At 36.8% G+C, this 27,778-nt stretch overlaps 1 protein-coding gene across 3 annotated transcripts; it reads left to right on the top strand.

Annotated features, from left to right (window-relative positions):
- On the top strand, positions 1 to 25,391 carry LYRM1 (LYR motif containing 1). 3 transcript variants are annotated; one of them, XM_044657460.1, is made up of 4 exons: positions 1 to 63; positions 13,958 to 14,124; positions 21,394 to 21,486; positions 24,283 to 25,391. In XM_044657460.1, exons 2-4 carry the CDS (start codon positions 13,966 to 13,968, stop codon positions 24,397 to 24,399), a joined length of 369 nt encoding a protein of 122 aa, XP_044513395.1. In that variant the 5' UTR covers positions 1 to 63; positions 13,958 to 13,965; the 3' UTR covers positions 24,400 to 25,391. The 3 variants fall into 3 exon arrangements, with proteins under 3 accessions (XP_044513395.1, XP_044513394.1, XP_044513393.1); XM_044657459.1 differs by lacking the exon at positions 1 to 63 and adding an exon at positions 289 to 345; XM_044657458.1 differs by lacking the exon at positions 1 to 63 and adding an exon at positions 5,093 to 5,280.
- Positions 25,392 to 27,778: the final 2,387 nt, after the last annotated feature.

The raw sequence follows: 27,778 nt of genomic DNA, 5'->3' as shown, positions 1-27,778 counted from the left end.
CCCAGTCCCAGGAGGGGAAGGAAATCGCCTGGGCGGAACTGGGCCGAACCACAGCGTGGTTAGGTAGGGGGAAAGGGTCAGGGAGGAAATGGGTAGTGAGAGAAAGAGAAGAGGAGGGAGGTGAAGAGATTGACCGTGTTTTTAGCGGAAACGCCGGAAGCTAAATGTCGCGGGGGATTGAAGTTTGTGTGGGACTCAAGCCTCTTCTTGTCTATGAATGATGCTCCCCACCTAGATTTCCTCAGATGGTTCGGTCCGACCTGGCCTACCGAGCCAGACCCTGATCTTTCCGCACCGGCTCCACGGGGCTCTCGACGTTCCGTTCTCTCACCCGCGGCACTGTGGGTGTGTGTATGGGGGGGCAGGCGTGATGGACACTGTGAGTGTAAGAAGTGAAGGTGGTCTGCTCTGGGCGATGGAGAGCGCGGTTGGCTCACTAGAGTTGGAGGCAGGGAGTGGGGAGAGAGCTGTGGCTTGGTGCGACGTTGCTAGGATACGCGGTAGTGAGGCCTGCCCCACCCCACCCCCTCCTGGCTCGTGGACTCCGGCTCACCTCGCTGGATTAATGGCCGCCATTTCCCCCGGATTATTACCTGCGTTGGTTTGATCCAACGGACTACTCGGGTGGGGGTGGGAGCGGAGAGATTGAGATGGCTCACCAAAGGGGTGGGTCCTCTATGCAAGTACCTGATCAGTTAGCTTCCTCTCATGGATTCTGAGCCTCGTAGGTGCAGGCCATAGGTGCTAGGGACACTTAAGTGACGTGGGCTGCTGCCCTCTGGGAGCTTCCACTCTGCTGAGTGAGCGCTACACCGTTCTCTCCTCCTGAATACTTTATGGGGCGGCCGGTGAATAGGAAGGGCTGAAGAACAACTATTTGAAGGAAATGGGACTTCGGAGGGATAGCTTTTACCTGCAGAGACCCCAAAGGGTTTAGGGAAGTGAAACGCACTGCAGCTGGGCCTTGCAAAGAGAGCAGGAATTCAACTAGCTGGAGAATGGGAGTACATTCCAATTTTATGGAATTTGTAAATTTATTGGCTACTAGGTGTGAAAAGGTCAGCAGTATATTTCAAGATTGGTAGTGAATGATGTAAAGTCGTTTCTGCTTTAGCCGACCCTTCATGACCCCATTTGGAGTTTTACTGGCAAAGATACTGGAAGTTTGCTATTTCCTTCTTTACAGGTGAGGAAACTGAAGCAAACAGTATTAAGCGACTTACCCTGGGTCACATAGCTAGTTAAATGTCAAACCTGGATTTGAACTGAGGTCTTCTGACTCTAGGCTCTGCTCAATTCCTTGCCTCACCTAGCTGACCTTGGGAGTGATAGATGATAGAGAATGAGAATTGCAGACAAAGTACCTTAGGCCAGGGAAGGGTTTGTGAAAGTCTCACTTGAGTGGAGCCTTACCAGGAGCCATGGAATTCAACTGAGTGGAGAATGGGAGTGCATCCCACTTGTGTGGAATTTGTCCTCCCAGAACTTGCAGGCTACTTGGGGAGGGCAGCAAAATATACTCATAAATATATTACAAGATTAGGAGTGATGAGGAAAGAGGGGAATGAGAGATGCAGACAAAGTGCTTTAGGCCAGGAAGTCATACCTGAGTTGGACCTTGAAGAGTAGGAATTCAACTGGCTGGAAAATTGGAGTGTATTACAGTTGTGTGGAATTTGGAAAGTACAGTCTCTATCTCCAAAGTAAGTCAAGTAGATAACCATTTATCTAGCTCCTTTACTATGCTAAATACTGGGAATACAAGGAAAGGCAAAAGGAAAAAAAAAAAAAAAACCTTTCCCAGGGATACAACATGCTAACAATTAAATACAAACATATATACAGGATAAACTGCTGATGATATACAGAGGGAAGGCATCTTATAGAAGTTGAGGTTTTAACTAAGACTTCTAAGAAGCCAGGGAAACCCGGAAAGGAGAAGGTAGAACATTCCAGACTTGGAGGTATAATAAGGAATAAGTCAAGGTAGATAAGTGTAATATTTATTACAGGGGACAGCAAAGACCATTGTTATTAGATCACAGCATTGATAAGATAACGGCAATAGTGAGATTTTTGGTGTATTAGAAAGATTCATTTTAGTTAGCCTTAGATTGGAAGGGGGAGGATGGGAAAGGAAGATTGCTGGTTAGAAGAACAATAAGAGATTTAAAATAGTCTAATTGAAAAATAATAGCACCCCTAAACTAGGATCCTAGAATATTAGAAATCTGGGAGTTCTTGGAGATCATACAGGCCAGGAATTCTTAACCTTTTTTGTGTTCTGTACCCTTTTTAACCATCAGGTGAAACTTAGAGAACCTTTCTCTAATATTTTTAAATGCATAAAGTAAAAGACTAATACAAAGGAAACCATTTATGTTGAAATATTATTATCACATTTTTAAAAAAGGCCAGGGGGCACTGGGTGGTAAATGAATTGAGAGCCACACCTAGAGAAAGGAATTCCAGGGTTCAAAGGTGACCTTAGACACTTCCTAGCTGTGTGACCCTGGGCAAGTCACTTAACCCCCATTGCCTAGCCCTTACCACTCTTCTGCCTTGGAACCAGTACTTAGTATTAATTCTAAGATGGAAGATAAGGGGTTTTTTTAATTAAAAAAGGCCCCTGAACCCCATTACCTGTAGACCACCCTCTTCATAAGGAAAATTAGACCCAGGGGTTGGAGTGGGGTGGGGGGGTGGACACCATGACTTGCACCATACAGTGAAAGAACCAGAATTTGAACCCAGATCTTTTGACTTCAGATCCAATGACAGGGTGAATATTGGAGAGGTCATAGATGTGCAGAATATGGAGATAAGACTGGACAAAATTTAACAACTAATTGAAAAATAGAAGGTGAGAGAGAAGGGAAAAATTAAAGGTGACTTAGATCTTCATAGGTTTAATTATTCCAAGGTGACAGAATGATATCATAATCCTAACAGAAACATGAAAGTTCAGAGCAAGAGCATTTTGGGGAAAGAAAATAAGTTCAATTTTGACTATATAGAGGTTGAGACGCTATTAGTGCAGTCCATACAAGGCAAAAGGCAGTTGTAAGGTATAAGAGTAGGTTAAGAGAGTGACTAAACAAGATATTTTAAATGGTCCTGGCCTGATTCTTTAATTTGGTTCTCTTCCACCACTAGCCCTGGTACTAGAGCTTCCATAAAGCTAAAGCCAATATACACAGTAAGGAAAATTCTAAGACTTCATCTGATGGATCTAGTACCAGAATGACCACACCACCATTTATACCTAGTCATGATAATTAACTGAGCCGTCACCTAGGAATCAAGGTCCATTGTTGTTTTATTAGTGTTGCTAGTGATCTAGTTTTTGATCCCAGCAAAATTTTGTATCAAATTGCACCCCCACCCCCATCCCCAATCAAGAATAGTGATAACACATCCTATTATTTATCAATATGATGAAATCTAATAGATATCTGTAGCCATTGTTTCTACTTCCTCACTGTTCATTCCTTAACCCCTTGATAAGCTTGTTTCTATACCCCACTTTTACACAGGATAAAGTGCTATCCTACAATTCTAACTTGAAATCCCGAGTTACTTTCAAGCTTCAACCTAATTGGCGCCTCCTCTCTTCCAGCATTTCCTAATCCCCCTCCCCCTCAGTTGTAAGTGCTCTTCCTCTCACTACCTCAACTTTATTTAGAATCTATTTTGTATTTATTTTTTGTGTCTGTATTATTTCCACTCCATAAAATGCTCCTTGAAGGCAGAAGTTTTTTCCTCTGATACCGCCAGTGTATGTGAGTGTGCCTTGCACATAAGAGGCATTTAAATGTTTGTTTAGGATTAATATAGCACTTGGAAACTTGGGCCCCATGGAGGGGGAAGGTGGCAGAATCCTTTCATTGGACAATTATATTCAGCCTCATAGCTGCTAGTACCACCTATGACAATGCTTGAGAGTCCAGGAAGAACAGTTATGTACTTCCTTCCTGTGGGTTAGTAGCATGTCTTATCAGGTGGTGATTTATGGTCAGCCTGGATGTGGAAATCCTTGTCATCATTGTGGCAGACAGAACTCACTTAAATGCATGAACTCCCAGCTTGTTTGGAGTTTATGAGTTAATTTGGGGAATCCATTTGAAATGACAGCAACTATATTTTAGTTAGCTGTATTAGAAGGTTGAGTTTTTTAAAAGCCCCAACTCTAATATAATTAAATGGATTTTTTCCAATGCTACATCATTGCAAATGAAGGAATTATATTAGTATTTTTACTTCCTATTTATGTTTCCTAGATTTCGCAGAAGGCCTTACTTATGTGACCAGTATTCTAAGCTGTTTATTCATAGTGCAATTTTTTAGCTCTGAGTGAAAGGGCTTGATCTTTAACTTTGGCCTAGCTTTCATCTCTTGGTGGCTGGTTCCCTATTTTATTCAAGATACTTTTCACACCTGACTGCCGTTCCTTTGTAGAGGTTCTTTTAGCTTGCCTTTTTTACTGTAATATGCCAGGAGGGAAAATAACTATTCCATTTATTTTGAATCTGGGACCTAGGTTCTGTTTTAATTTAAATTTTTCTTCCTGGGAAGATAAGCTACTGTCATGGTTACAGTAGCCTGATTGGAGAACTTCCCAGTACATGCATAGACTTGTGTGTAGTAGAGAAATCCATAGCATTTTTCTGAACCTGGTACATTTATTTGATATGGTTGAGATGTATCTTTTGAGAATATTCCCAGATAATAATAGGCCCATTCCTATGTCATATTTGAGAACTGTTGTAAAAGACTTGTCTTTTTTTTTTGAAGTAGAAAAGCCAATAAAATCTATTTTTCCCCTTTTTTTGACATTAGGTCCTAACAAATTTGCATCTTCCATTTTCCTTTTGCATATCCAGACATAACTCTTATATAACAATGATTGTAGTATGAACAGGAATATTATCCTTTTCCCCATTATTTGTACAGCAAGTATATAACATGAAATTTTGCTTTTTAGCTACAACAGTAAATTAAAAGTCCAGTCCCAAAGGTAGGGGGAAGGGGAAGTATAGATATCATAAATTGATTCATAAAACTCACTGCTTTTTCTTTGTGAGTGTGTGTAACAAGTAAGGACTAAAATGGCTATGATCTCTGTTCACCAGAAATAAGGGAGCAGCATACATTTGGAAAAAAGGAATGCACAAAGATGAATGGGGAGGAAGAGATAAAGAAAAAGTAGGAAGGGAAGCATGGTGATACATTTGGTGCTGGCAGCCAGTATTATATTTCCAGTAAGAATCAGGAGCTGTGGTATGTAGATAAGCCGGGTGTCCAACTGAGAGTTATTTACTCACTCTGAAGAACAATATAACTCTACTGTATGGGTATTATTAGTGATCAGAGAAAAACAGCTTTGGGATAGCTTGGTAACACCTCTAAACAATAAATTCACTGACAGGCAATAGATTCTTCTTGCCCTTATCAAGAGTTAGAAAAACCTCAGATAGAGGAGTAACCTAGTTCAACTAGCAAATACTTTTAGCAGTTCCTTAGACTTAGAAAAAGAGGAGTTGAGACAAGTCATCCTTTGTTTATATTAATGGAATTATTTATTTATTTCTTTGACTGTTTTAATATTTGAACTCCAAAGGTTTGCAGAATGCTTAAAACTCAACACAGGTTACTTAAATCTTGAGGTGCTTGAAGTTGACCTTATAGCTCAAAAGAAATATCTTCTAAAAGAAATGTATTCAAATCACACTTTTCTGTGTAGTATGTATTTATATTTTGTTCCAAATAATGCTTATTGTAGAATGAAAAAAAAAGTTTAGTTTAAATCACCAGCGACTAAGCAATACTTTCCCAAAACACAAAAGGACATGTATATAATGAAACTTACTAAGACTGTACTAGATCTATAGCTCTTTATTGAGTTTTCCTGTCTATAGAAGGCATTGTAAGAATTAATTAGTATTTAAAATATTTTGAGCTTCTCTAATAGCTAGTGTTCCATAATTATCAATCATGAATATCCCATGATGTAAATGTAATTGACTTAATTATTAGTAACTTTAAAAAAAATTTTCTGCATTATCGAGTTTTCCTGACAGTGGCTAAATCATTTCGGTGTAAAAGAACCAAAAAATTACAGGTATAACATGATACAGATGCCCCTGAGAAATTGCTCTTATGTGCTATATCCTGTTAGAAGCCTTTCCTGGCCTTAGTAGTTATACTTATTTTTTCTTGTTGTAAATTTATCTGTTTAAATGTTGTATATATTCCAGTAGAATGTGTATTTCTTGAAGACAAGGACTTTCTATTGTTATTTCTTTTTAACCTTATTGCCTAGCATATTGCCTTGCACATAGGTACTTACTAAGTTTTTTGAATTTTGAACAAATTTTCACGATGGAGTTCACACTTTTCCAGATGTTCAAAACTTTTCAAACAAATTAGACTACATAGTAGTTTTGTCACAAATTGCCAGGGGGAGAAAAATCTCGTTTTGGAACAAGGCCCTAAAGAGTAAAGCTGCTTCTTAATTTTGCCTTCTCTAATCCACTATCAAAGAATCACCTTTTTACTCATCTAGAGTTAGGAAGCAGTGAATTACCCTTTTATTGTGATTGCCTTTGGCTTTCCTAGTTTTCTTGGTAGTATTGTGCAACACAATTTCTCCACCAGATAGGAGAGCTTTGTACTTGGAATTCTGACATTCCTGAGACCAAAGTCATATTTCTGTAAATCTCATCATTTAGAGGAATTTTTCCTCTCTTCCCTCAGGTCCAAGTTATTCATGCCAACAGACTTTTATTTTATTTTTTAGCATTTTAATTTTTTTTGTTATTCTGAACTTAACAAACACGAACATTTTCCACACACAAAACAGAAGAGGTTCATATATGGATCCCCAAATATGACACACAACTTTTAGTATGTAATAAGTTAAGTACATGATTTACAACGTTGTTCTGTTTCTCTAAACTTCAATCTATTATTCCTTTAAAAAAAAAGTTTCATTTAAATTCTCTTAGAAGTTTGTATTATTAGTCCCCATTCCCCTTCTTTCATAACAAACAAGCATAGTCAAGCAAAACAAATTCATATGTTGGCAGTATCTGAAAATATACATTTTATACTACACCTTTAGTTCATTATAGCTTTGTCAAGAGATGGGAAGCGTCTTTATCATTAGTTTTTGGGAGTCCTGGTTCAGTTGCAGTGATCAAAGTTATTAATATGTTTTTCCTTATGTTATTGTGGTCATCCTGTAATTGTTCTCCAGAGGCAGCTAGTTGGTAGCAATAGTGACTAGAGGGGTGAGCCTGGAGTCAAGATGACCTGAGTTCAAATGTGGCCTCAGATACTTAACTGTGTACTGGACAAATCACTTAACCTGTCTGCCTCAGTTTCCTCTTTTGTAAAATGGGGTTAATAACAACACCTATGTCAAAGAGTTGTTGTGAAATATAATTTTAAGCAGTTCTGAGATTCTATTTTATGCCCATCAGGCTGGCAAAGGTGACCAAAAAAACAACAAATAAAAGTCTTTGAAAGGGCTGTGAGAAAACAGTTGCGTTGATACACTGTTTATAGAGCTATGAAATTGATCCAGCCAATCTGGAAAGCAGTTTGGGATTATGCCCCAAAAGTGTCAGTGTCTGGGTCAACAAATACTGATGTTAGGCCTTTACCCAAATAGATCACAGAAAGAGATAAAGTTCCGTTATATGCAAAAAAAAAAAAAAAAAAATATATATATATATATAGCACCAGTTTGTAAAATCAAAGCTCTGAAACCTAAGGGGGGGGGGCATTGCCTATCTATTGGAAATGGATAAACAAGTTGTGGTTAAGTGAAGGTAATAGAATCTTACTGGACTGTAAGAAATGAAAAAAAAAAATGGTTTCAGAAACCTGGAAAGACCTGTGTGCACTAATGCAGAGTGAAGTGAGCAGAATCAGAAAAACAATTTATAATAACAACATTGCAAAATGAACCATTCTGAAAAACTTATAAATCAAATAATCAACTATAATCCTAGAGAACTAATAAAGAACACTGCCCAACTCATGACAGAGAGATGATGGCTTAATATACAGAATAAGAAATGCATTTTGGATATAATCAGTGCAGGATTTTGCTTTTGCTTGACTATGCTTATATAATACAGGAGTTCTCTTCTTTTTAGTGGCCAGGAGAGAGGTAGGGAAAATGAGAAAATACTTAATAATTAGAAAAAAATTTTAAAGGGTTATATATGTGAAAGGCCTTTTTCCATGTTATTTCTTTGAAAGTAGTGGTATCACATGGGTCAAAGAGTACTATTTAATAACTTTGGGCATATAGTTCCAAATTAGAGAGTGTTTAGATCAGTTCAAAGCTCCGACAATATTACATTAGTATGCTTGACCTACAAAGACTCTTCTTCAACTGTCATTTTCCTTTTTTGTCATCTTTACCAATCTGATGGATGTGAGTTGGAACCTCAGAGTTGTTTTAATTTGTATATCTCATACTGTTGATTTGGAAGTTTTTTTCATCTATTGATAGATTGAATTTCTTCATTTTCTTTGAACATTTTATCTGTTGGGGAATCACATTTGTTCTTACTATATATATATAGGCCTAATATTCATGCTATATAGAGAATTGATATATGTATGTATCAATTCCATATTTCAACATGTTGATACACACACACACACACACATACACATATTCTCTATTATGGATGTTACATCTTTACCATAGAATCTTACCAAAAAATTTTTCCAATTAACTGTTTTCCTTTCTGACTCTAGCAGCACTGATTTTGTTTAAATAAAAGCATCTCAATTTTACATAATCTAAATTTTCTTTTTTATGCCCTGAAATCCTCTCTATCCCTTGTTTGGTCAACAACTCTTCCTTTATACAAACTTGATAAAGATAACTCCTTTCTTGCTCCTCTAAATTTTTTATGATGTGACTTTTTAGGTCTAGGTTATGCATCCATTTGGCGCTTATTATGGTACATACTGTGAGATGTTGATCTAAACTTAATTTCTGTAAGGCAGTTTTCCAGTTTTTGCCGAACATTGTGTCCTTATCACCCTGGGATTTGGGATTTGGGGGTTTGTTGAACACTGTGCAACTGTGTACATTTGCTTCTGGATCTTGTGTACCCAATCTGTTTCACTGATCTACTTTCCTGTTTTTTGTTTTGTTTTTTTAAGCAATACTGAATAGTTTTTTTTTTTTTCGTTTTTTTTTTAAACCCTTGTACTTCAGTGTATTGTCTCATAGGTGGAAGATTGGTAAGGGTGGGCAATGGGGGTCAAGTGACTTGCCCAGGGTCACACAGCTGGGAAGTGGCTGAGGCCGGGTTTGAACCTAGGACCTCCTGTCTCTAGGCCTGACTCTAACTCCACTGAGCTACCCAGCTGCCCCAATACTGAATAGTTTTGATGATGTCTGTTTTGTAATCTGGTTTAAATTCTTCCTTTCCACTTAAATTTTTTTTTTTATTTCCTATGAGATTCTTGACGTTGTTATAGGTACTTATATGTATTGGTGAAGTTTTGGGAACATTGTCCATCATACTTCTGCAAGCTTAGGTTAAATAGTAGGCATTTCTATATCTTATTTTATAGAAAATCTAAACATATCATTGGCCACCTCAGAAATACTATCTCCATAAGAATCTCCAGGAATAAATGGTCAAAGGATATGAAAAGGCAGTTCTCAAAGGAAGAAGTCAAGCTACCTAGAACAGTATTTGTTTTGATGCTTTAGATCACTAATATTGTAAGAGAAATGCAAATTAAAGCCACTCTGAAGTTCCATCTCACACCCTTCAAATCGACAAAAATGACAAAAACAGAAAATGACACGGTTAAAGGAGGTGTAGTTCAGAATGCTCTCATTGGTAGAACTGTGAAATGGCTTCTGAATGCTTTGGAAATGCAGTTTGAAACAATTTCCAAAAGTTAATGTGTATACACTTTTGACTCAGAGGTACCATTAATAGGCCTCTACCCTAAAGAAATAAAAGAAAGAAGAAAAGGTCTTTTATGTACAAAAATATCTATAGCAGCTCTTTTTGTAGTGGCACCAAAACAAAACCAGAAACTAAGTGGGAAGGAGAGGGGAGACAATTGGGGAAATGGCTATACAAGTTATGGTGGGATGAGTGTAATGGAATATGGTTGGGGGCATCTGGGTGGCTCAGTAGATTAAGAGCCAGACCTAGAGACAGGAGGTCCTGGGTTCAAAGGTGGCCTTAGACACTTTCTAGCTGTGTGACAAGTCACTTAACCCCCATTGCCTAGCCCTTACCACTCTTCTGCCTTGGAACCAATACACAGTATTGATTCTGAGACAGGAGGTAAGAGTTAAAAAAACAAACAACTAATGGAGTATGGTTATGCCAAACATTGTGTTAGTACTAGTGATAGACAAAAATGAAATTTTCTCAGGGGAGACGAGGTGCAATGGCTCAGGCAGCTGTCCTTTCCAAGATGCATTCCTGACTCTCTAATGTTCTTATTAGACTCTATGCTGTATTTCCAGCACTTAGCACAATACCTGGTGTTGGCTTGATTATGTTGGGATATACAAAATATATATGAGATATTTTGGTGCATATGAGTATATTCTAGTCAAAGTTGACAATTTGGCCCATGTTGGCAAATCTGTGCTCCCTTTCCCCTTTCCAACAACACCTGAGGACATGTCTCACATGACCCACCCCTCTGTCCAGCAATCCAGTGCCCTGTCTGGAATAAGGTGAGGGTTGCAGTTTGGGCACTCAGACCCTAAAAGGTTCACCATCACTGGCCTATACATAGACATTGGAATGGGAGATGGAATCATTTGTACAGGCAACAGCAACAAAACCAGGAGAGAGAAATAAGCCTTCAGAGGGAGATTAGATTCAAGTTATGAATGACTCCAAATACCAGAGGAGCATGTAATTTATTTCATCCTAGAAGTAATGGGGAGACATGGGAGTTTATTGAGTTGGGAAATGACATGGTTAGAGGCACCTCTGTGGAGGATGCATAAAAGGGGCAAGAGACTTAAAGCAAAGAAACCAATTAGGTTATTGATGTAATGTAGGAGAGACTTGACAAGAACCTGCCTGATTATGTGTAAGAAACTGTTAGCCACTCTTATTGTGATAAAAATATGAATACAGTGGTTACCACCTCAGAATTTATCTATTTCTAGAAGTTGTATATTCTAAACTTTCTGAGTATGAAGAGTTTTTAAAATTAAAAATAAATTTTTATGGATTCTTAAATGATACTGATTTTCTAATTAGTATGCATTGGCAAAAAAAATCTTTAATAACAAAAACTGCTTTGAATTTTAGGAAGTTAATTTGTATTATAACATCTATAAAGAGTATCCCAAAAGTTTTAGTGCAGTCTTTTACACTTTGATAACTTAAAACTGCATTAAAAGTTTTGGGACATTGTATACTTTCTAAAAGTGAAATAAGATCCAAAAGTGTCAATAAAAATAAATTAATTAAATAGTGCTACATATATGTAAAAGACATTTCTCCAGTTTATTTTATTGCCTTATCTAATATGTTAATGTTAATAACAGAATCTTTGCAATCACTTAGGCACCAGTGGCCCATTAGTTGGGAACCAGGGTAATACAGGAAAACAAGATTTTTACACAAGCTTGTCATTTCTTAAATTTTAAAATAAACATGATAGTAGAGTGTGAATATAATAGGCGGGGGTAATACAGAAACTAGAGAAGTTTACAAAAGAGAGATGCAACCTTTTTGGCTGATTGAGGTGAGGTGAGATTTTTTGGCATTCATGACATGGGGAACACTATACTTACTATATATAATGACTCCTTATATTTTGCCTTTGAATATTCCAAACTCATTAAATAGCTGAAAGGGCGATGCTGAGTTTTTGCTTTTATAGAGATACATTCCATTACTTATGAGTTTCTGTTGCTTACTTTTTGAAATGACAAAAGGAGGAGCATGCGATGAGGACATAAGAATAGGAATAGGCATTCCTGGCTTTCTCAGACTCATTCTTTGGCACTGAACAAACAGAGCTATTAGTTTGCAACCTATAAAATTTATGTATGTATTCTTTTTTTTAATTAGTTTGTTGCACTGAAATTTCCAGGTCTCTCCTACCCTCCCACCCTTCCCCACACTAGAGAGTGTGTGTGTCCCTCTCAGTGTTGTTATTTAAATATCCCTAGATCTTTATTAGAAACTTTAAAATAGCTCCAAAATACCATGTTAGTACTGTTATTAACATCTTAGACTCTATTTCAACCAACCAGACCTTCTCACTTCCATGCCTGTGTCATGCAGTTAGAGAAGTTTTGTCTTTTAGTCACAGAGAAATGAAGCAATCACTTAGTAGAAGTCAGTTACATACTCTTTGTCTTTCACACAAACTGACTCACATCTTTTCATATGAAACCTTGGAGTTTGGGGAGAGCCAGAAACTCAGAAACTAGTTTCCTTACCCAGAAAAAAAAAATGACATCATTTTACCTGAATTTGATTTGCATTTTGGGATCACAAACTTAGTTACCTTCTGGCTCCTTTCTCCCCCTCACCCCCCAATCATCTTAAGTATTTTACTGCTTGGAATATCATGGACTTTATAGAGACTTTGAATGTTAGTATGGCGGGGTGTTTGTCTTTTTGTGTATAAAACTGTTTAACTGGTTAAATCTGGTTTACTCATGAGAAATTTTAAAACTCCAGAAAGGTCACTGTAGTCAGGATCTATAAAGTGCCTAAAGAATCATTCTTGAAAGCCTGCTTAGGCTTAGAAATTCTCTTTAAGATGAATTTCTATAGCAAGTACCCTTTGCATTAAGAATGTATGTTTGGATTAAAATAATTACTGCTTCCAGATCAAATATGCCTTCTTTTGATAATCAAATTCTTATAAGTTCAGAATGATCCTAGGTATCTGATTTCTAGGTATTAAACTTCTTCATGTGTTAAAAATGGGTCATGTTCCCTAACAGCAGTGATCACACTACTTCACAATCCTGATAATCCTGTTTAGGGAGGGTTGGAGAGAGCACAGAAAGGACTCGGAGGTAGGTATCATAGGTTCTATTCCTAGGCCTACAGCTCATTACCATGTCCCTATTATTTGACTTAATGGAGTATGCATCTGTTAAAGGAGACCTAGTTCACTAAAACCCTATTACCTGAAATCTAACCAACTGGAGTTGTCCAATAATCAGAATTCTTTTTCCTCAAAATTCTGCTTTGTGGATACAGAAAGCAAATGATATGAGAACATAAACCAATAGAAAGTATAACCATCCTGCCATTACTTCTTTCCTGCCCCCTCCCCCCAAATTAAAGGGCATAATATGGCCTAACTCCTTAGATAAACACACTTCCATTCCAATCTCCTATATATATAAAGTATATAAAAAGAAGAATTAATGTTTAGGATGAAGACTCTGTAAAAGCCTCAGTCATCAAAGAAAAATTCATTTATGTTCACTAATTATTAGGGTAAGAAATTACCGATGTTTAAGAATAAAAACAAAAAAGGCTTGTACTTAAAAGGTGAACTTTTAACTAACAGAAAAATTCAGTTATCTAGAATACCCATGGCCTTAAGTATTCAAGTTAAAGAAGTTTTTATTTTAAAGTGACGCACTAGGAAATTTATTATGGAGTACAAATGCAACTCTCAAACCAGCTGTTTCCTAAAGTATTTAAGTTTCCAACATGGAAAATAGGACATCATTGAGTAACCTCTTCTCTTTTTGTAGGCTAAACAAAAAGCAAGTATGGTTAGGCAGTAACTGGTGTTCTTGCTTCTCCAATTCTGGGTAACATTACCATGCATATCTGTTTAGAAAGAGCAATTATTTCTAGACTAATTAAAGAGCCTTGTGAAAAATGTACATCTGCCTGACTGCCTACTATCAAAATGAATTTTTACACAAATTTTTCTTTTTCTATTTTTCTAGTTCCTAAAATGACAATGGCAACACGACAAGAAGTTCTTGGCCTATACCGCAGGATTTTCAGGCTTGCAAGAAGGTGGCATGCAGCATCAGGGCAGATGGAAGACACCATCAGAGAAAAGCAGTATATTATAAATGAAGCCAGAATGTTGTTCCAAAAAAACAAAAATGTAAGTGGGATCCATTGAGATTTCTTAAGGAACTAAATCGTTTTTTGTGGTGTTTTATTTCATTCCTAAAAATAATGTGGAGGAAGAGCTAATATTCTAGGATAGACAGGTCAGTCCAAAGCCATAGCCATACCTTTGGTAGAAATGGACTTTTGTCAGGACTTGGGTTATGAATTGCCTAATGTGATTCTCATATGGAAGAGCTGATATTTCACTCTGCTTTTTCTAGCATTTTAGGGCACTACTAATGAGCCACACACTTGCCCTCAGAAAAATTCACTAGTTCCTATCCTCAGTCCAATCAGTAGAAATTTTTAGTGGAACTTATCTAAGTTATAAGATCTTCAAGGGTAGAGACTGTAACCTCAAAACTTCTTGAGATGCCCCCCTGCCCACCTTCTTACCTCTCAGTGCATTTAGGTGCTTTATAAAGGATTATTGAAATAAATAAAGAACCAGTCAGGTGTTGCGTAGGGAAAAGAGCACAGTTAAAAGCAAGGGTTAAAGCTTAGGTAATCTTCATAAAGCACAGGTGAATTGATTCGGTCTTCATCAGTCTACCCACCCAGACACTGAACATGCACTGAGGACTCACATCCAAGAGGTTTGATTTCATTTATTATTTTAAAAGTATTTAAGTACCTGTTATGACAGGCCCTATGCTAGACATTAGGCATTGAGGATGTAAAGCCAAAACTAAAACCATGCCGATCCTCAAGCAATTCTTTCTTGGAGAAGGAGCTCCCAACATAGATATATAGAAAAGAACAGGCAAAATATACAAAGTAGTTTCCAAGAGGGAGAACATTAGCAATTGGAAATCAGGATTAGGCTCTTGTAGGAGGTGGCATTTGAGCTGAGTTTCAAAGGGAATTAGGCAAAGGTGTGGAGGGAGTATGTACTACAGACAAGTGGACAAAATGTATAAAGGCATATATGCAGGACTTGGCAGGTGCACTGATAGTAGCAAGTAAGTCAGTGTAACAAGATCTTGGAATGCATAAGGAGTATATAGCATTGAATAAAGCTGGAAAGGTTGGTGAAGCCACATTGTAGAGGGATTTAAATGCCAGAGAGAAGAATGTAGTTTATTTTGGAGGCAAAAAAGGGCCACGAGAGCTTCTCAAACAAGGGAGTAACATAATCAGACCTGTGCTTTAGGAATATCAATTTGGCAACTATGTGGATGAGAGATTAAGTGTTAGCTATAATGTGAAAAATAACTTGATCCTACCATTCCTATAGGCTATTGTCCTAAATCTTTCCTCCCTTTCCAAGGCAAGTTTCTAAAAATAACTGTTTGTTCTTGTCTACACTTTTGCTTCCTGAAATATGGCTTATGAACTCACTGCTCATTTAAAACTAGTATCACTGAGGTTGCCAATATTCTCTTTATTTTATTTTTTCTCAGTTACATGTAAAAAAACTTTTTTTAACATTTATTTTTTTAAGTTTTGAGTTCTGAATTCTCTCCTGCCCCCCCCCAAAAGCACACAAATTGATATAGATTATACATGTTCAAGCATGCAAAACATTTCCATATAAGCCATGTTGCAAAAGAAGTGCAAGTCCCCCCCCAAAGAAAAATGAAGAATAATAAAAGTTAGTTTTAAAAATATTCTTCAGTCTGCATTCATACTTAATCAGTTCTTTCTCTGGAAGTGATTAGCATTTTACATCCTTTGGAATTGTCTTGGATCATTGTATTGCTGAGAATAGCTAAGTTATCCACAGTTGATGATTGTACTATATTGCTATTATTCTATACAGTATTCTCCTGGTTCTGCTTATTTCACCTTGTATCAGTTCATGTAAGCCTAACAGGTTTTTCTGAAACCATCCTGCTCATCATTTCTTATAGCACAATAGTATTCCATCACAATCATGTATCATAACTTGTTCTACTAGTGGATATCCCCTCAGTTTCTGAGAGGATATGTGAAGGAAATTAAAGACAAAATAGATCCACTGAGAAAAAGCAGCCATAAAGACATACTCTTGAGTCTGCCTGAGATTCCATGGCAGGGCCTGTGTCTCAAAGTAACAGCTTAAAAAGTATTGTCTAGGGGGCAGCTGAGGAGCTCAGTGGATTGAGAGCCAGACCTAGACAGGAGTTCTTAGGTTCAAATTTGGCAGCTGTGTGACTCTGGGCAAGTCACTTGACCCCCATTGCCTAGCCCTTACCACTCTTCTGCCTTGGAGCCAAAGGAATGTAAGGGTTTAATTTAAAAAAAAAAAAGTATCACCTAGTTATAACCAAAATACAGACATCTCTTGGAAAACTTCCTTCATGATCATACTTCAGTTGTTCATTATTTTGATGACCAAAGAAGCTTCTGTAAGGTCATGATCAAATGTAAATTTTCAAGTTACTGTCAATATACCTCAATTGCTTGGGTTTCTAGAAATGTTTTGGTTAAAGTTTTTTCACAAACAATTTTTTGTGAGAAAGTTACACCTCTAAGAATGGTGTAATGCTTAAAACTCTATATTCTATAAAAACTTTTCACTTTGTCATAAAATAAACAGTAGACCCAGCCATAATCTCTGTGTGATTTGTGTCTCACCCGCTTTTGGGGTCCCTCCAGTCTTTCAGGTATCTGCTCTTTCTATCTCTGTTTTCTTTCTTTCTCCCTCACTTATGAGGAGTGCTGGCCTCGTTAGTAAGCTCATTTTCTCTCTGTGGCTGTTATGGTGGGTTTAACTTCTGATTATCTGGCCCTCACACAACGTGTGGATCTCTTATCACTTACTGAGTTTCCACTTCTTTGTCACCATAGAAAGAGCTAAATAAATATTTTAAATATTTTTAAATCTGTAGGTTCCCTCCCCACCTCCCCCCTTTTAAAAAAACCTCAAACTCTTTGCTCTGTCAAATGATTTGTGGTTTTATGGCCCTTTGGGTATAGTTCCAAATTGCTCCCTAGAATGATTGGATCCATTTTTCAGGTTAGTTGTTTTTTTAATAAGTTATTTAATTTCTCCTATTCATTCATATTTCTATTCTTTTAATTTAATTTTATTGCTTCTTTGTTTCTCTGGAGTCCTTAACTTCCATTTCTAATTCTAATTTTTAAAGAATTATTTTCTTCAGGGAGCTTTTGTATGTTGTTTTCTATTTGGCCAATTCTACTTTTTTAAGACAGTCTTCCCTTCTTTGGATTTTTTTGGTGCTGCTTTTACCATTTTGCAAATTCTGCTTTTCAAGGTGTTATTTTCTTCAGTATTTTTGGTGCAAAATTGCTTCTAATAATTAACTTTAATTTCATTTTCATTGGTAGTAAATTCACCCTTTTTCATTTTTGATACTGGTTATTTAGTTTTCTTTTTTATTCAAATTATTCAAAATAACAAAATACATTAACCAAAATAACCAGTTATTTTATTGTTTGTTTTCATTGTTTTAGCTCTAGTTTTATTACTTCAAAAGATTGCTTTTGAATTTATTAATCTCTCTTTATTTTCAGGATCTCCAGTTTATTGTTTATTTGGAGATTTCTTATTTGTTCTTTTTCTAGTTTTTGTAGTTGCATGCCCAATTGCTTGAGAATTTTCCAATCTAGCTTATTGATGTGATTAGAGATATAAATTTCCCCCTAAGTATTGCTTTGTCTGCATCCCATAAATTTTGGCATGTTGTCCCATCAATGTCATTCTCTTAAATGAAATTGATTGTTGCTTTGACCCACTCATTTTTGAGGATTAGATTTTTTTTAGTTTAAAATTAATTTTCATTTATTTTCACAGCCCTTTACTCAATATAACTTTTATTGCATTATGGTCTTAAAAGGATATATTTTGTATTTTCGTTTTTCTGCATTTGTTGGTGATGTTTTTATGCCCTAATACATGGTCAGTTTTTGTGAAGGTGCCATGCACAGTTGAGAAAAAAATATATTCCTTTCTTTTCCTGTTCAGTTTTCTCTAATTTTTCTAAAATTCTAATAATCCCCTGAACTTCTTTATTGTTTATTTTAGGCTTGGATTTATCTAGTTCAGAGAGGGGAAAGTTGAAGTCATCCTCTTATATAGTTTTGCTTTCTATTTCATCCTGAAACTCATTTAACTTTTTCATAAGAATTTGGATGCTATGTCACTTGGTGCATATTTGTTTATATTAATATTACTTCATTATCTGTGGTATCTTTTAGCAAAATGCAGTTTCCTACTTATCCCTTTTAATTAGGTCTGTTTTTACTTTTGTTTATCTGAGACCATGATTTGCTACTCTTGCTTTTTTTATCCCAGCTGAAGCATATAAGAGTCTTCTCCAGCTCCTTATTTACTCTGTGTGTCTCTCTTTTTCAAGTAAGTTTTTTGTAAACACTAGATTGTTGGATTCTGGTTTTTAATATGCTCTCCTATCTGTTTCCTTTTTATGGGTAAGTTTATCCCATTCACAGTTATGATTATTGACTGTATTTCCCTCCAGTCTCTTTTTTCCCTTTTTTCCCCTGTCCCTCCTTAAACATCTGTTTTGTTTATGACCACTACTTCTCTTAATCCACCCTCCCTTCTATCAGCACCACTCCCCTTTCTCATTCTCTAACCCTCCTCCCTTCCTACATGCCTGTAAGTAAGATATATTTCTCTACCCATCTTGAGTGTGTGTTAAGCCTTCTTTGAGCCAGTTCTGCTAATAGTATTGCCATCTCCTCCATCTCCATTGTAAAAGTTTTTCCTTTCATACCTTATAGATAATTTCCCTTATCCTTCCTGTCCCTCCTCCTAATGCATCTCTCTTTCTCACTCCTTAATTTTATTTTTTTTAATTGTAACAAATAAAAATTGATCTAGAGGCTTAGCACCAGAATTATAATCATTTATTAGTGAAAAGAGAAAGAAAGAGAAGAGAGATTTCAGCCTGACTATCATTAATCCTCCATTTGGCTGGTTAAGGCTGTGACCAAGGTCTGGCTCACCATAAATCAATAGCCAAGATAAGGGAGGAGTACAGAGAAAATTACACCAGCCCCATGGCAGGTATGGAAACTAAGTGAACAACTGGCCTTTCTGCCTGGGTTTTAAAAACCTGTCTTTGGCCAGTGGCTTTCAAATATCATGCTATCTGCCCATCCATGTAATGTTACACTGTCTCTGGTACTTTGACACTTAGGGACACTAATTTTGACACTAGGGGATATCAGAAGACAACAGTGTCAGGCTATTAGATATAACATTACTCTATTATACCTATGTCCCATCGTTGGGGTGCCACAGGCTGGAGGTATTTTACTTGATACAAAATCATCCCATTATAGTCACTTTATATCTGTGCCTTCTGTCTGTGTATATTCCTTCTAACTGCCCCACTGATAAAGTTCTTAATTTTCATCTTCCTATTTGACTTTATTGGTTCCCTTATGTTTTCTCTTTCATGTTTAACTTTTTTATGCTTCTCTTGAGTCTTATATTTGAAAGTCAGATTTTCTGTTTGGCTCTGGTCTTTTCATCAGGAATACTTGAAAGTCTTCTATTTCATTTGTTTAACTCCTGAAGGATTATACTCAGTTTTGATGTTGAATAGGTTATTCTTGCTTGTAATCCTAATTCCTTTGCCTTTTGGAATATCATACCCAAGCCCTCTAAGCATTTAATGTGGAGGTTTCTAAATTTTGTATTATTCTGACTTCATATGACTCCATGGTATTTGAATTGTTTCCCTGTGGCTTGTTGCAATATTTTCTCCTTGACCTAGAACTCTGGAATTTGACTTTAATATTTCTGGGAGTTTTCATTTTGGGATATCTTTCAGGAGGTGATCTATTTCAGGATTCTTTCCATTTCTCTTTTATCCTCTGGTCTTAGGACATCAGAGCAGTTTTCCTTTATAATTTCTTGAAATGTGATGTCTAGGCTTTTTTTAAAATCATGTTTCATTATGGACTTGTTGAGAAAATTTGGGTTTTAAGTTATTGCAGAAGTCTTTCTGTTTTCAGGAAGTATGTTTTTGTGGGGCTTTGTCCCAAGTTGGATTGATCCAAGGAGTCATTAACCTGATGGACTATTGCTTAGAAGAATCCATCAGGCCTTTAAGGACTAAGGAACCTCTTTTTATATTATATTTACTAGAGATTTTTCTTTTATCCCCTCAATAAGCCTTTTCACTCATGTGAGACGAGTTATATTTCTGTCTGAAAAAAACTTTCTAGCTCAAAGGCACTTCATGAACTACATAAAATCCCAAAAGAGAAATAAGAATTTTGTATTTGTTGCTAAAATAGATAATTATCACAATGACAGCTTCTCATAATGGGGAAACTGAGACTATTTGGCCTTGCATTTTTGCTACAAAAGAGGAAGAAAGCCAAGTTTTTATCTTGAGGGAATCAGTTGCTAATTCTAGATGTTACCTTCCAGGGAACTTGTCTTTCACCAGTCTAGTCAGTACTAAAGTACAAGCAGATCTTTGGAATGGCCAAGACAGACGTAGTTCACAGACTATGCAGTAACTGAGGTTTTCTGGGCAGCTGATGAAACTTGAATTCTTTCATAGTCTTAATGTGAACTTTGAATAAACACCAAAATCCTGGCCCTTTCTCCACCTTTCCTATTTAGTTTTTTTTTTAATTACTTTTTTTCAGCCCCTTCCCATGCCATAAAAGGCATTATCCAGCAAAATATATAGATTGTGTCTTTTGTGTTTCCACTTCTTAGTTCATTGTCTGGAGGTAAAAATTCACAAGTTATTCTCCAATATTAAATCTATAGCTATATATACTCTTCTCTTGGTTCTACTCATTTCATTCTTCATTATCTCATATAGTTCTTTCCAAGTTAAAAAAAATTTAATCCACTCATCATTTTTTATGGCACTGTAATATCTCATCACAATCATATGCTTTATAGTTTAGCCATTCTTCAATTGAGGGACATTAGTTTTATGTTTTTTAAATACTATCTTTTCATTACATTCCTTAAAATTGAGTTGCCTTTTTGGGCACATTTAGACATGTAAACAGTTTTGGAATTTGAAAGACCTTTTCTTTAAACCTTCAGGCTACAATGCCTTGCATAGAATCCTTTATTTTCTTTTTGATTATCTTTCTCAGATGGGCTTTCTGGAGCAGCCCAAGCTGAGGTCATGGGGTTCCTTTAGAATTCAATCAACATAGCAAAATTTAAGCTAAATTACTTTTCCATGATCAACATTAAATTTATTGGCTATCTATGTAAGGAAATTTTAAAAAATAAGCAAGTACTTTATTTAGCATTAGAATGTGCTATGCTGGCAATTTTTTTTTAACTTTTATTTTCCCATTTTGACAGCTTACAGATTCGGAATTGATTAAACAATGTATAGATGAATGCACAGCAAGAATTGAAATAGGATTGCATTATCAGATCCCATATCCAAGGCCGGTAAGTCTCGAGTCAATCTCCAAATGTTAGTACCAATCCACTATACCACCCAAAGCTGGTAATTTCTAAGCATTCTTTCTCATGTGGACTAGTGGTTTGGGGAAAGTATGATATTAGTGCAGAAACAAATAACATAACTTAATCTCTAGATCTGGGGTTCTCAACCTTTTATTAGGCCATTTTTGATAGTCTAATAAAAACTATGAACTTATCAATATTAACTCTTTCCTACATTGATTTATAATAGTGAATAGAGTTCACTACAGAGAATTATACATAGCATTTCTCCACATAGGAATACAGATAATTAGATCTTATTGAAGCCCTTAAAGAGACAAATTTAAAAAATTATGAGTTTTCTTTCTTTCCCCTCTGTTTCTTATTTACCTTTTCATGTTTCTCTTGATTTTTGTGGTTGGATATCAAACTTTCCATTTAGTCCTAGTCTTTTCTGTGCAAATACTTGGAAATCTTCAATTTTGTTGAATGCCCATACTTTTCCCTGGAAGTATATAGTCAATTTTGAGGGGTAGGTGATCCTTGGTTGAAGGCCCAGCTCTCTTGCCTTTCTGAATATCGTATTCTAAGCCTTGTGGTCTTTTAGCATGGAGGATGCCAGATCCTGTGTGATTCTGATTGGTGCTCCTTGATATTTGAATTGTCTCTTTCTGGCTTCTTATAAGATTTTTTTCTTTTACTTAGAAGCTCTTGAATTTGGCTATTATATTCCTGGGGGTTATCCTTTCTGGGTCTAGTGTAGAGGGTGATCTATGGATCCTTTCAGTGTCTATATTGCCCTCTTGTTGTAGAACTTCAGGGCAATTTTGCTGAATAATTTCTTTTAGTATGGAATCCAAATTTCTATTAATTTCTGCTTTTTCACGAAGACCAATGATTCTCAAATCTTCTCTTCTAGACCTGTTTTCTTGGTCTGTCACTTTCTCATTGAGATATTTCATGTTTCCTTCTATTTTATCAGTCTTTTGACTTTGTTTTATTTGTTCTTGCTGTTTTGAGAGATCATTAGCTTTTAATTGCTCAATTCTAGCCTTAAGGGACTGGTTTTCGGCTATAATCTTTTGGTTTTCGGCTATGATCTTTTGGTTTTCCTTTTCAGTCTGGTCATTTCTGATGTTCAATTTGCTTATCAGTTCATTTGATTTCTGAGCCTCACTTTCCAATTGCAAAATTCTGCCTTTTAAACTGTTATTTTCTTGCCAGATCTCTTTCATCTTTCTCATCATCTCAGATTTGAACTCTTCAGTAGCTTGTGACCAGTTTTCATTATTTTGGGAAGGTTTGGATATGATTACTTGTTTGTTCTCCTTTGCTGTTTGCTCTGTTGTCTGGATTTTCTCTGTGTAAAAGTTGTTGAAGTATTACAGAGTTCTTCTTGATAATCTTTCTCTTCTGGGGTTCCCAATTTTGGCTTGCCATTGTTAGACCTGCGCCTTCTGCGCTTTGTCCTCACACTCAGGGTCTGTCTGCGCTCTCTAGGCTCCTGAGGTCTCAGGTCTCGTTGTTCTCAGGGTCGAGCCTCTTGGTCGTCCTTGGTCTGCCCCTCTGCCCGAGGCTCCTTCAGCAGTCTCAGGGCGCTGCTTCCACAGCCGTGCTCCAGTCTGCACAGGGTTCCCACTCGAGGTCCAAGCCTGGGCTCAAGATCCTTGAATGCACCTAGGGCAATGCCTTCACCCGCGCAGGCGCTCGGGGTCTGTATTCAAAGTCCATGTGCGTTCTTTAGCCTCTTGGGGTCCTAAGTCTTGCTGCTCTCAGGAACAAGCCCTGGAGCTGCCAATGACTTAATGGGTGCCCCAAACCTACTTTAACTCTTGTGCGCTGGCCTTGACGTTGTACGTGGTCGGGGGGGGGGGTGAGGGAGGGGCTTCTTCCTCTCACGTTTTAGTGAGAGCTATTTCACCCCTTTATAGCATGGAAATGCCCCAATTCCACGTACCTTCAATGCTGCACCCTGTTGTGGGGTCCCTTCGTTTGCCTGGATTTGTTTTTATGCCCCCTTGAAGAGTCCTGTATGCTTCGGTTAGGAGAGATCAAGCAGCTGTTCCTTACTCTGCCGCCATCTTAACTGGAAGTCCTCTCCTACACTCATTTAAAAAAATGTTAAATTTTGGGGCAGCTGGGTAGCTCAGTGGATTGAGAGCCAGGCCTAGAGACGGGAGGTCCTAGGTTCAAATCCAGCCTCAGACACTTCCCAGCAGTGTGACCCTGGGCAAGTCACTTGACCCCCATTGCCTACCCTTACCACTCTTCCACCTATAAGTCAATCCACAGAAGTTAAGGGTTTAATAAAAAAAGCCTATAGATAAAAAATGTTAAGTTTCAATTAGAGGTTAGTTAAAATTAAGATGTATTTTTTTTCTTGTTCAAATTCACTGATCCCCTGAAATCTATTTATGGACTCCCAGAAATACATGGACCCTAGGTTAAGAATTCCTACTCTAGGTTGAGATTGTCTGATTGGGAACTGAAGGGCAGAGACGATGGCATCTGTAGAACCATATGGAAGTGAAATAGCATTACCACTACCTTGTTTAAAAGGTTTTCTTTTGTCTTTCCCATGGAACTATCAGGAACCTGGCCTTGTTGCATTTTTTTTAACCCTTACCTTCTGTCTTAGTTTTTGAGGATAGATTTGAACCCAGATCCTCCCAACTCTAGGCCCAGCTATCCACTGTATTCCCTAGCTGCCCCAAACAGTATACTACATTTTTAAAAGGAAAACACCAACTGTGGGTTTTTACTTTACTATCTGACACAGATGTTTTTTTCTTTGTGTAGATTCACCTGCCTCCAACAGCCCTCTCTCCTCTTCAAAGTCGTGGATTTCAAAACCAGGAGAAGCTAAGGAAACTTTCCAGACCATTATATCTCAAGTCTCATGATGAAATTTCATAATCTAAGAAATAGGTTCTCTCTATGAACTATGAATCCATCAGGGCCTGAGCACAAATTAGATGATGAATCTTTTGAATTTAGTCTATCTTAAACACTTAAAAGATTTGGATTTCAAATCTTATTACACTAGTTTATATATCCTTGAATTTATCAGTGTCAGTGTCTTGCTAATAGGCAGGAAGATGCTAACTCCCAAAACATTGGCTCTAATCATGATCTTAAGTAATTTCTTAAATGAAAGTCAAAACATAGCAGAAATTGCGTTTGTTTAAATTAAAATTTTTTTGTGGAAATAATTTAGAATAGAGACATGGCAGTACTTGTTAACAGTTTCTCTTGGAAGTTCTTTAAATTATTATGAAAATCAGATACTAAGCTCAGACTTGTACTGTGGACTATTTTGTTTTGTATTTAAGTTATGAATATATTTAAAATAAGACCTTTTATGTTTTAGTTGTTCTACTGATAGTTTGGGGGGTTCTCTTGTGTCAAAGATATACTTCTCATTAATATTCAAATAGGCTATTTTTCTCTTTTACCACACTAGCAGAGTTTATCATACATACTCTAATTACTATCACCCCCTTAACTACTAGTGGAAGAGATCATATCATCTCAGGGAAATATCCCAGATTCTTCAGGAACTAATGTAATATATTTCATTCTGTTCGTTAAATGCATTCAAATTAAATTCTAAAACCTATGAATTATAATCCTGGCCTCAAAGTTTCACTGCAAATTCATACTACAGTTGGTAAAAGCCAAAGACTATTTCTAATTGAAAACAAAATTGGAATCTCACAAACAGAAAATAAGCTATATAAATTACAAGGCTAGGCAGATTTTGTAATTATTTATAAATAGGGAAAAGAAAAATATAGATCAAAAGGAGACGAGACTGTGCCTTTGTAATAAGCTAAGCAAAAACCCTACTGTGTTGTCTTTCATGTTGAAAGGTCATTGAAATTGTCACTAAAAATTATTCATAAATTTTGAACTTCACTATTTGTACCCATTCTCAAAATGACTTTGCAACAGATTTATATTCAATTTTAGTTCTGTAGCAGAAAGAATGCTACATTTGGAATCACACTTTCCATTTAGGATAGGGCTATCTGATTCATATCACAGCAAATCTTTGTAATCCTGATCTGGGGCATCTTCACAGATGAGAATTATAATGAGATAGAAATAGAAGGCTTATTTAGAATTAGAGAAGGAATGGAAATAACAATCCATATTCTGTGGTACTTGAAAATGTTCTATGAAATACAAAGGTAGATGGTGAGACATTGATAGAGCATTGGACCTGTAGTCAATGATACCTACAGTCAAGTCTGTCTCAAACTGACTAGCTTTGTGACTCTGGGCAAGTCAAATTAACCTCTCTGGGACTCAACTTCCTTGTCTGTAAAATTAAGGGTTGGACCTAGTGGCCTCTATAGTCCAGCTCTAGATCCATGATGATAGTCATCTGCTAGGATATTTGTTGACAAGACCTATAGCTTTTCACCAACCCTGATCTCTAATCATTTCAAAGATGCTACCCTCTAAATCATCAAGATATCTGGAGACCATATTGCTTCTTTGCATGGATATGCACTAATGCTTTATGAATACAAATATTTGAATACAAACATTGAATTTTAGGCAACCTACTTTTTTTTTACTTTTTTGAGCAAAAGAAATTTTTCATTGATTTCTACAGTTTTAAAGGAATAAACAACCCTCTTCCCCTTTCCCCTTTTACTCTTGAGTAGGAAGCAGAGCTTTGTGCTCATTTTAACAATTTTAATACATTTGTTCACTTACCAAATTCCTAATAGCTTATTTTTGTACAATTTGCTTTAAGGTACAAAGCTCTTCAGAACTTGCTCTTTAAGTAGAACATTATTTCCCTTACAACAAGAAAATAAAAATAGTGATTTAAGATGGTGATGGGGCCATATGTGGCCCCCTCAAATATTCTCTCTGGCCCCACGACATTATTCCTAATCTGATGAATACAATGAGTAGGATACAATACAATGAAACTTCGAAAGAATTGCTTTAGAAACAGACTGACAGATAAACATTTCCTTTCCTTTGGCCCCCTCTTTAAAAAGTTTGCCCATCACTGGTTTAAGACTTTTTTTTGGATTTAAATATTTTAGAAAAATTTTTCATGGTTACATGATTCATGTTTTTACTTTCCTCTCCACCGCCCCTTCAAGCCCCCCCCCCCATAGCCAATGCACATTTCCACTGGTTTTAACATGTATCATCAATCAAGACTTATTTAAGACATTTTTAAGTGGTTTTCATCACAGCACCTTCTTATCATGCCTTCTGAAGCAGCATTGTGAAGATAGAATTATCTCCTTTTGTCTATTTTAATGAAATCAATCAGCAACCTTTAACTCAATCAAGAACTCAAAGCACCTCTACTTAACCATTAAGCATGAGAGTTCACAAGCCACTTACTAGAGTGAAGTGATTCTTTGCTTCCTTGGCTTTGAAGGAGACTCTTTCCCTGGATCCTGTGTCAGCTTGTTGGGTGAGTAGCTGAGATTCCTGCCTTGGCTTTGGAGGAGACTGCATCAATCAATCACCAAGGCAAGAAGGACATTTTGTCCCTATAACCATAACTGCCACAAATTGTGTATCCTGGGCAAAATTTTAAAACTGCAAAATAAATCCTCTCTTCCTTTGGAAAATGAAGCCCCTTTATTATCCACTGAGGGCTTTGAGCTTTCACTGTAACACATACAACCACATTTATCCCAGAACCATGGAGAGCAAAATTTTCTGACATAAAAACATTTAGAACTGATAAAGAGGATGGCAGGGCTAAGTGAGTATTTTTGCCAGCCTCTCACAACATTTTCCCTCTAAACATTTTTTTTAAAGATTGTCAAATTAAATTAGAGTCAGCACACCTAACAAAAAGTCACAATGAGTCATTTTTTCCAGCCCAGAACAGCTTTAGAGGACAGAAAGAGTGGCTCACAGACACTGACGTTGTGGAGGCTGGATGGGACCATGACATGGTGGAAGAGACATCAGTTTTGGGCCTTGGAGACAGCAACAGCAGCAGCGGTAGTACTGGGAAAACTCAGCATGTAGCAATAGTATGAGAATTAAAACACCTAGTCAGAAAGATTATAGGAGATTCCTATGCTAACACTGGACAAAGAACCAGATGCCATTTGGTAACTCTGTTACCTGTTACCCATTTCGTGGGTGGAGAAGAACTCTTGTGATCACAAGGGAATAAGGACCCTGCCTGTATGTGGACTAGAGCACAGATCAAAAGGGCAGTGACCATACCTTTATTGGGATTCCCAGAGGTTGTCTAGAAGCATCCAAAACTTATAGGCCCTAGACCTACCTCTGAAAA

The sequence above is a fragment of the Gracilinanus agilis genome, chromosome 1 (assembly GCF_016433145.1).
Source record: "Gracilinanus agilis isolate LMUSP501 chromosome 1, AgileGrace, whole genome shotgun sequence".
In the NCBI taxonomy this organism is placed as follows: Eukaryota; Metazoa; Chordata; class Mammalia; order Didelphimorphia; family Didelphidae; genus Gracilinanus; species Gracilinanus agilis.
This window is presented reverse-complemented; position numbering and strand designations above follow the sequence as displayed.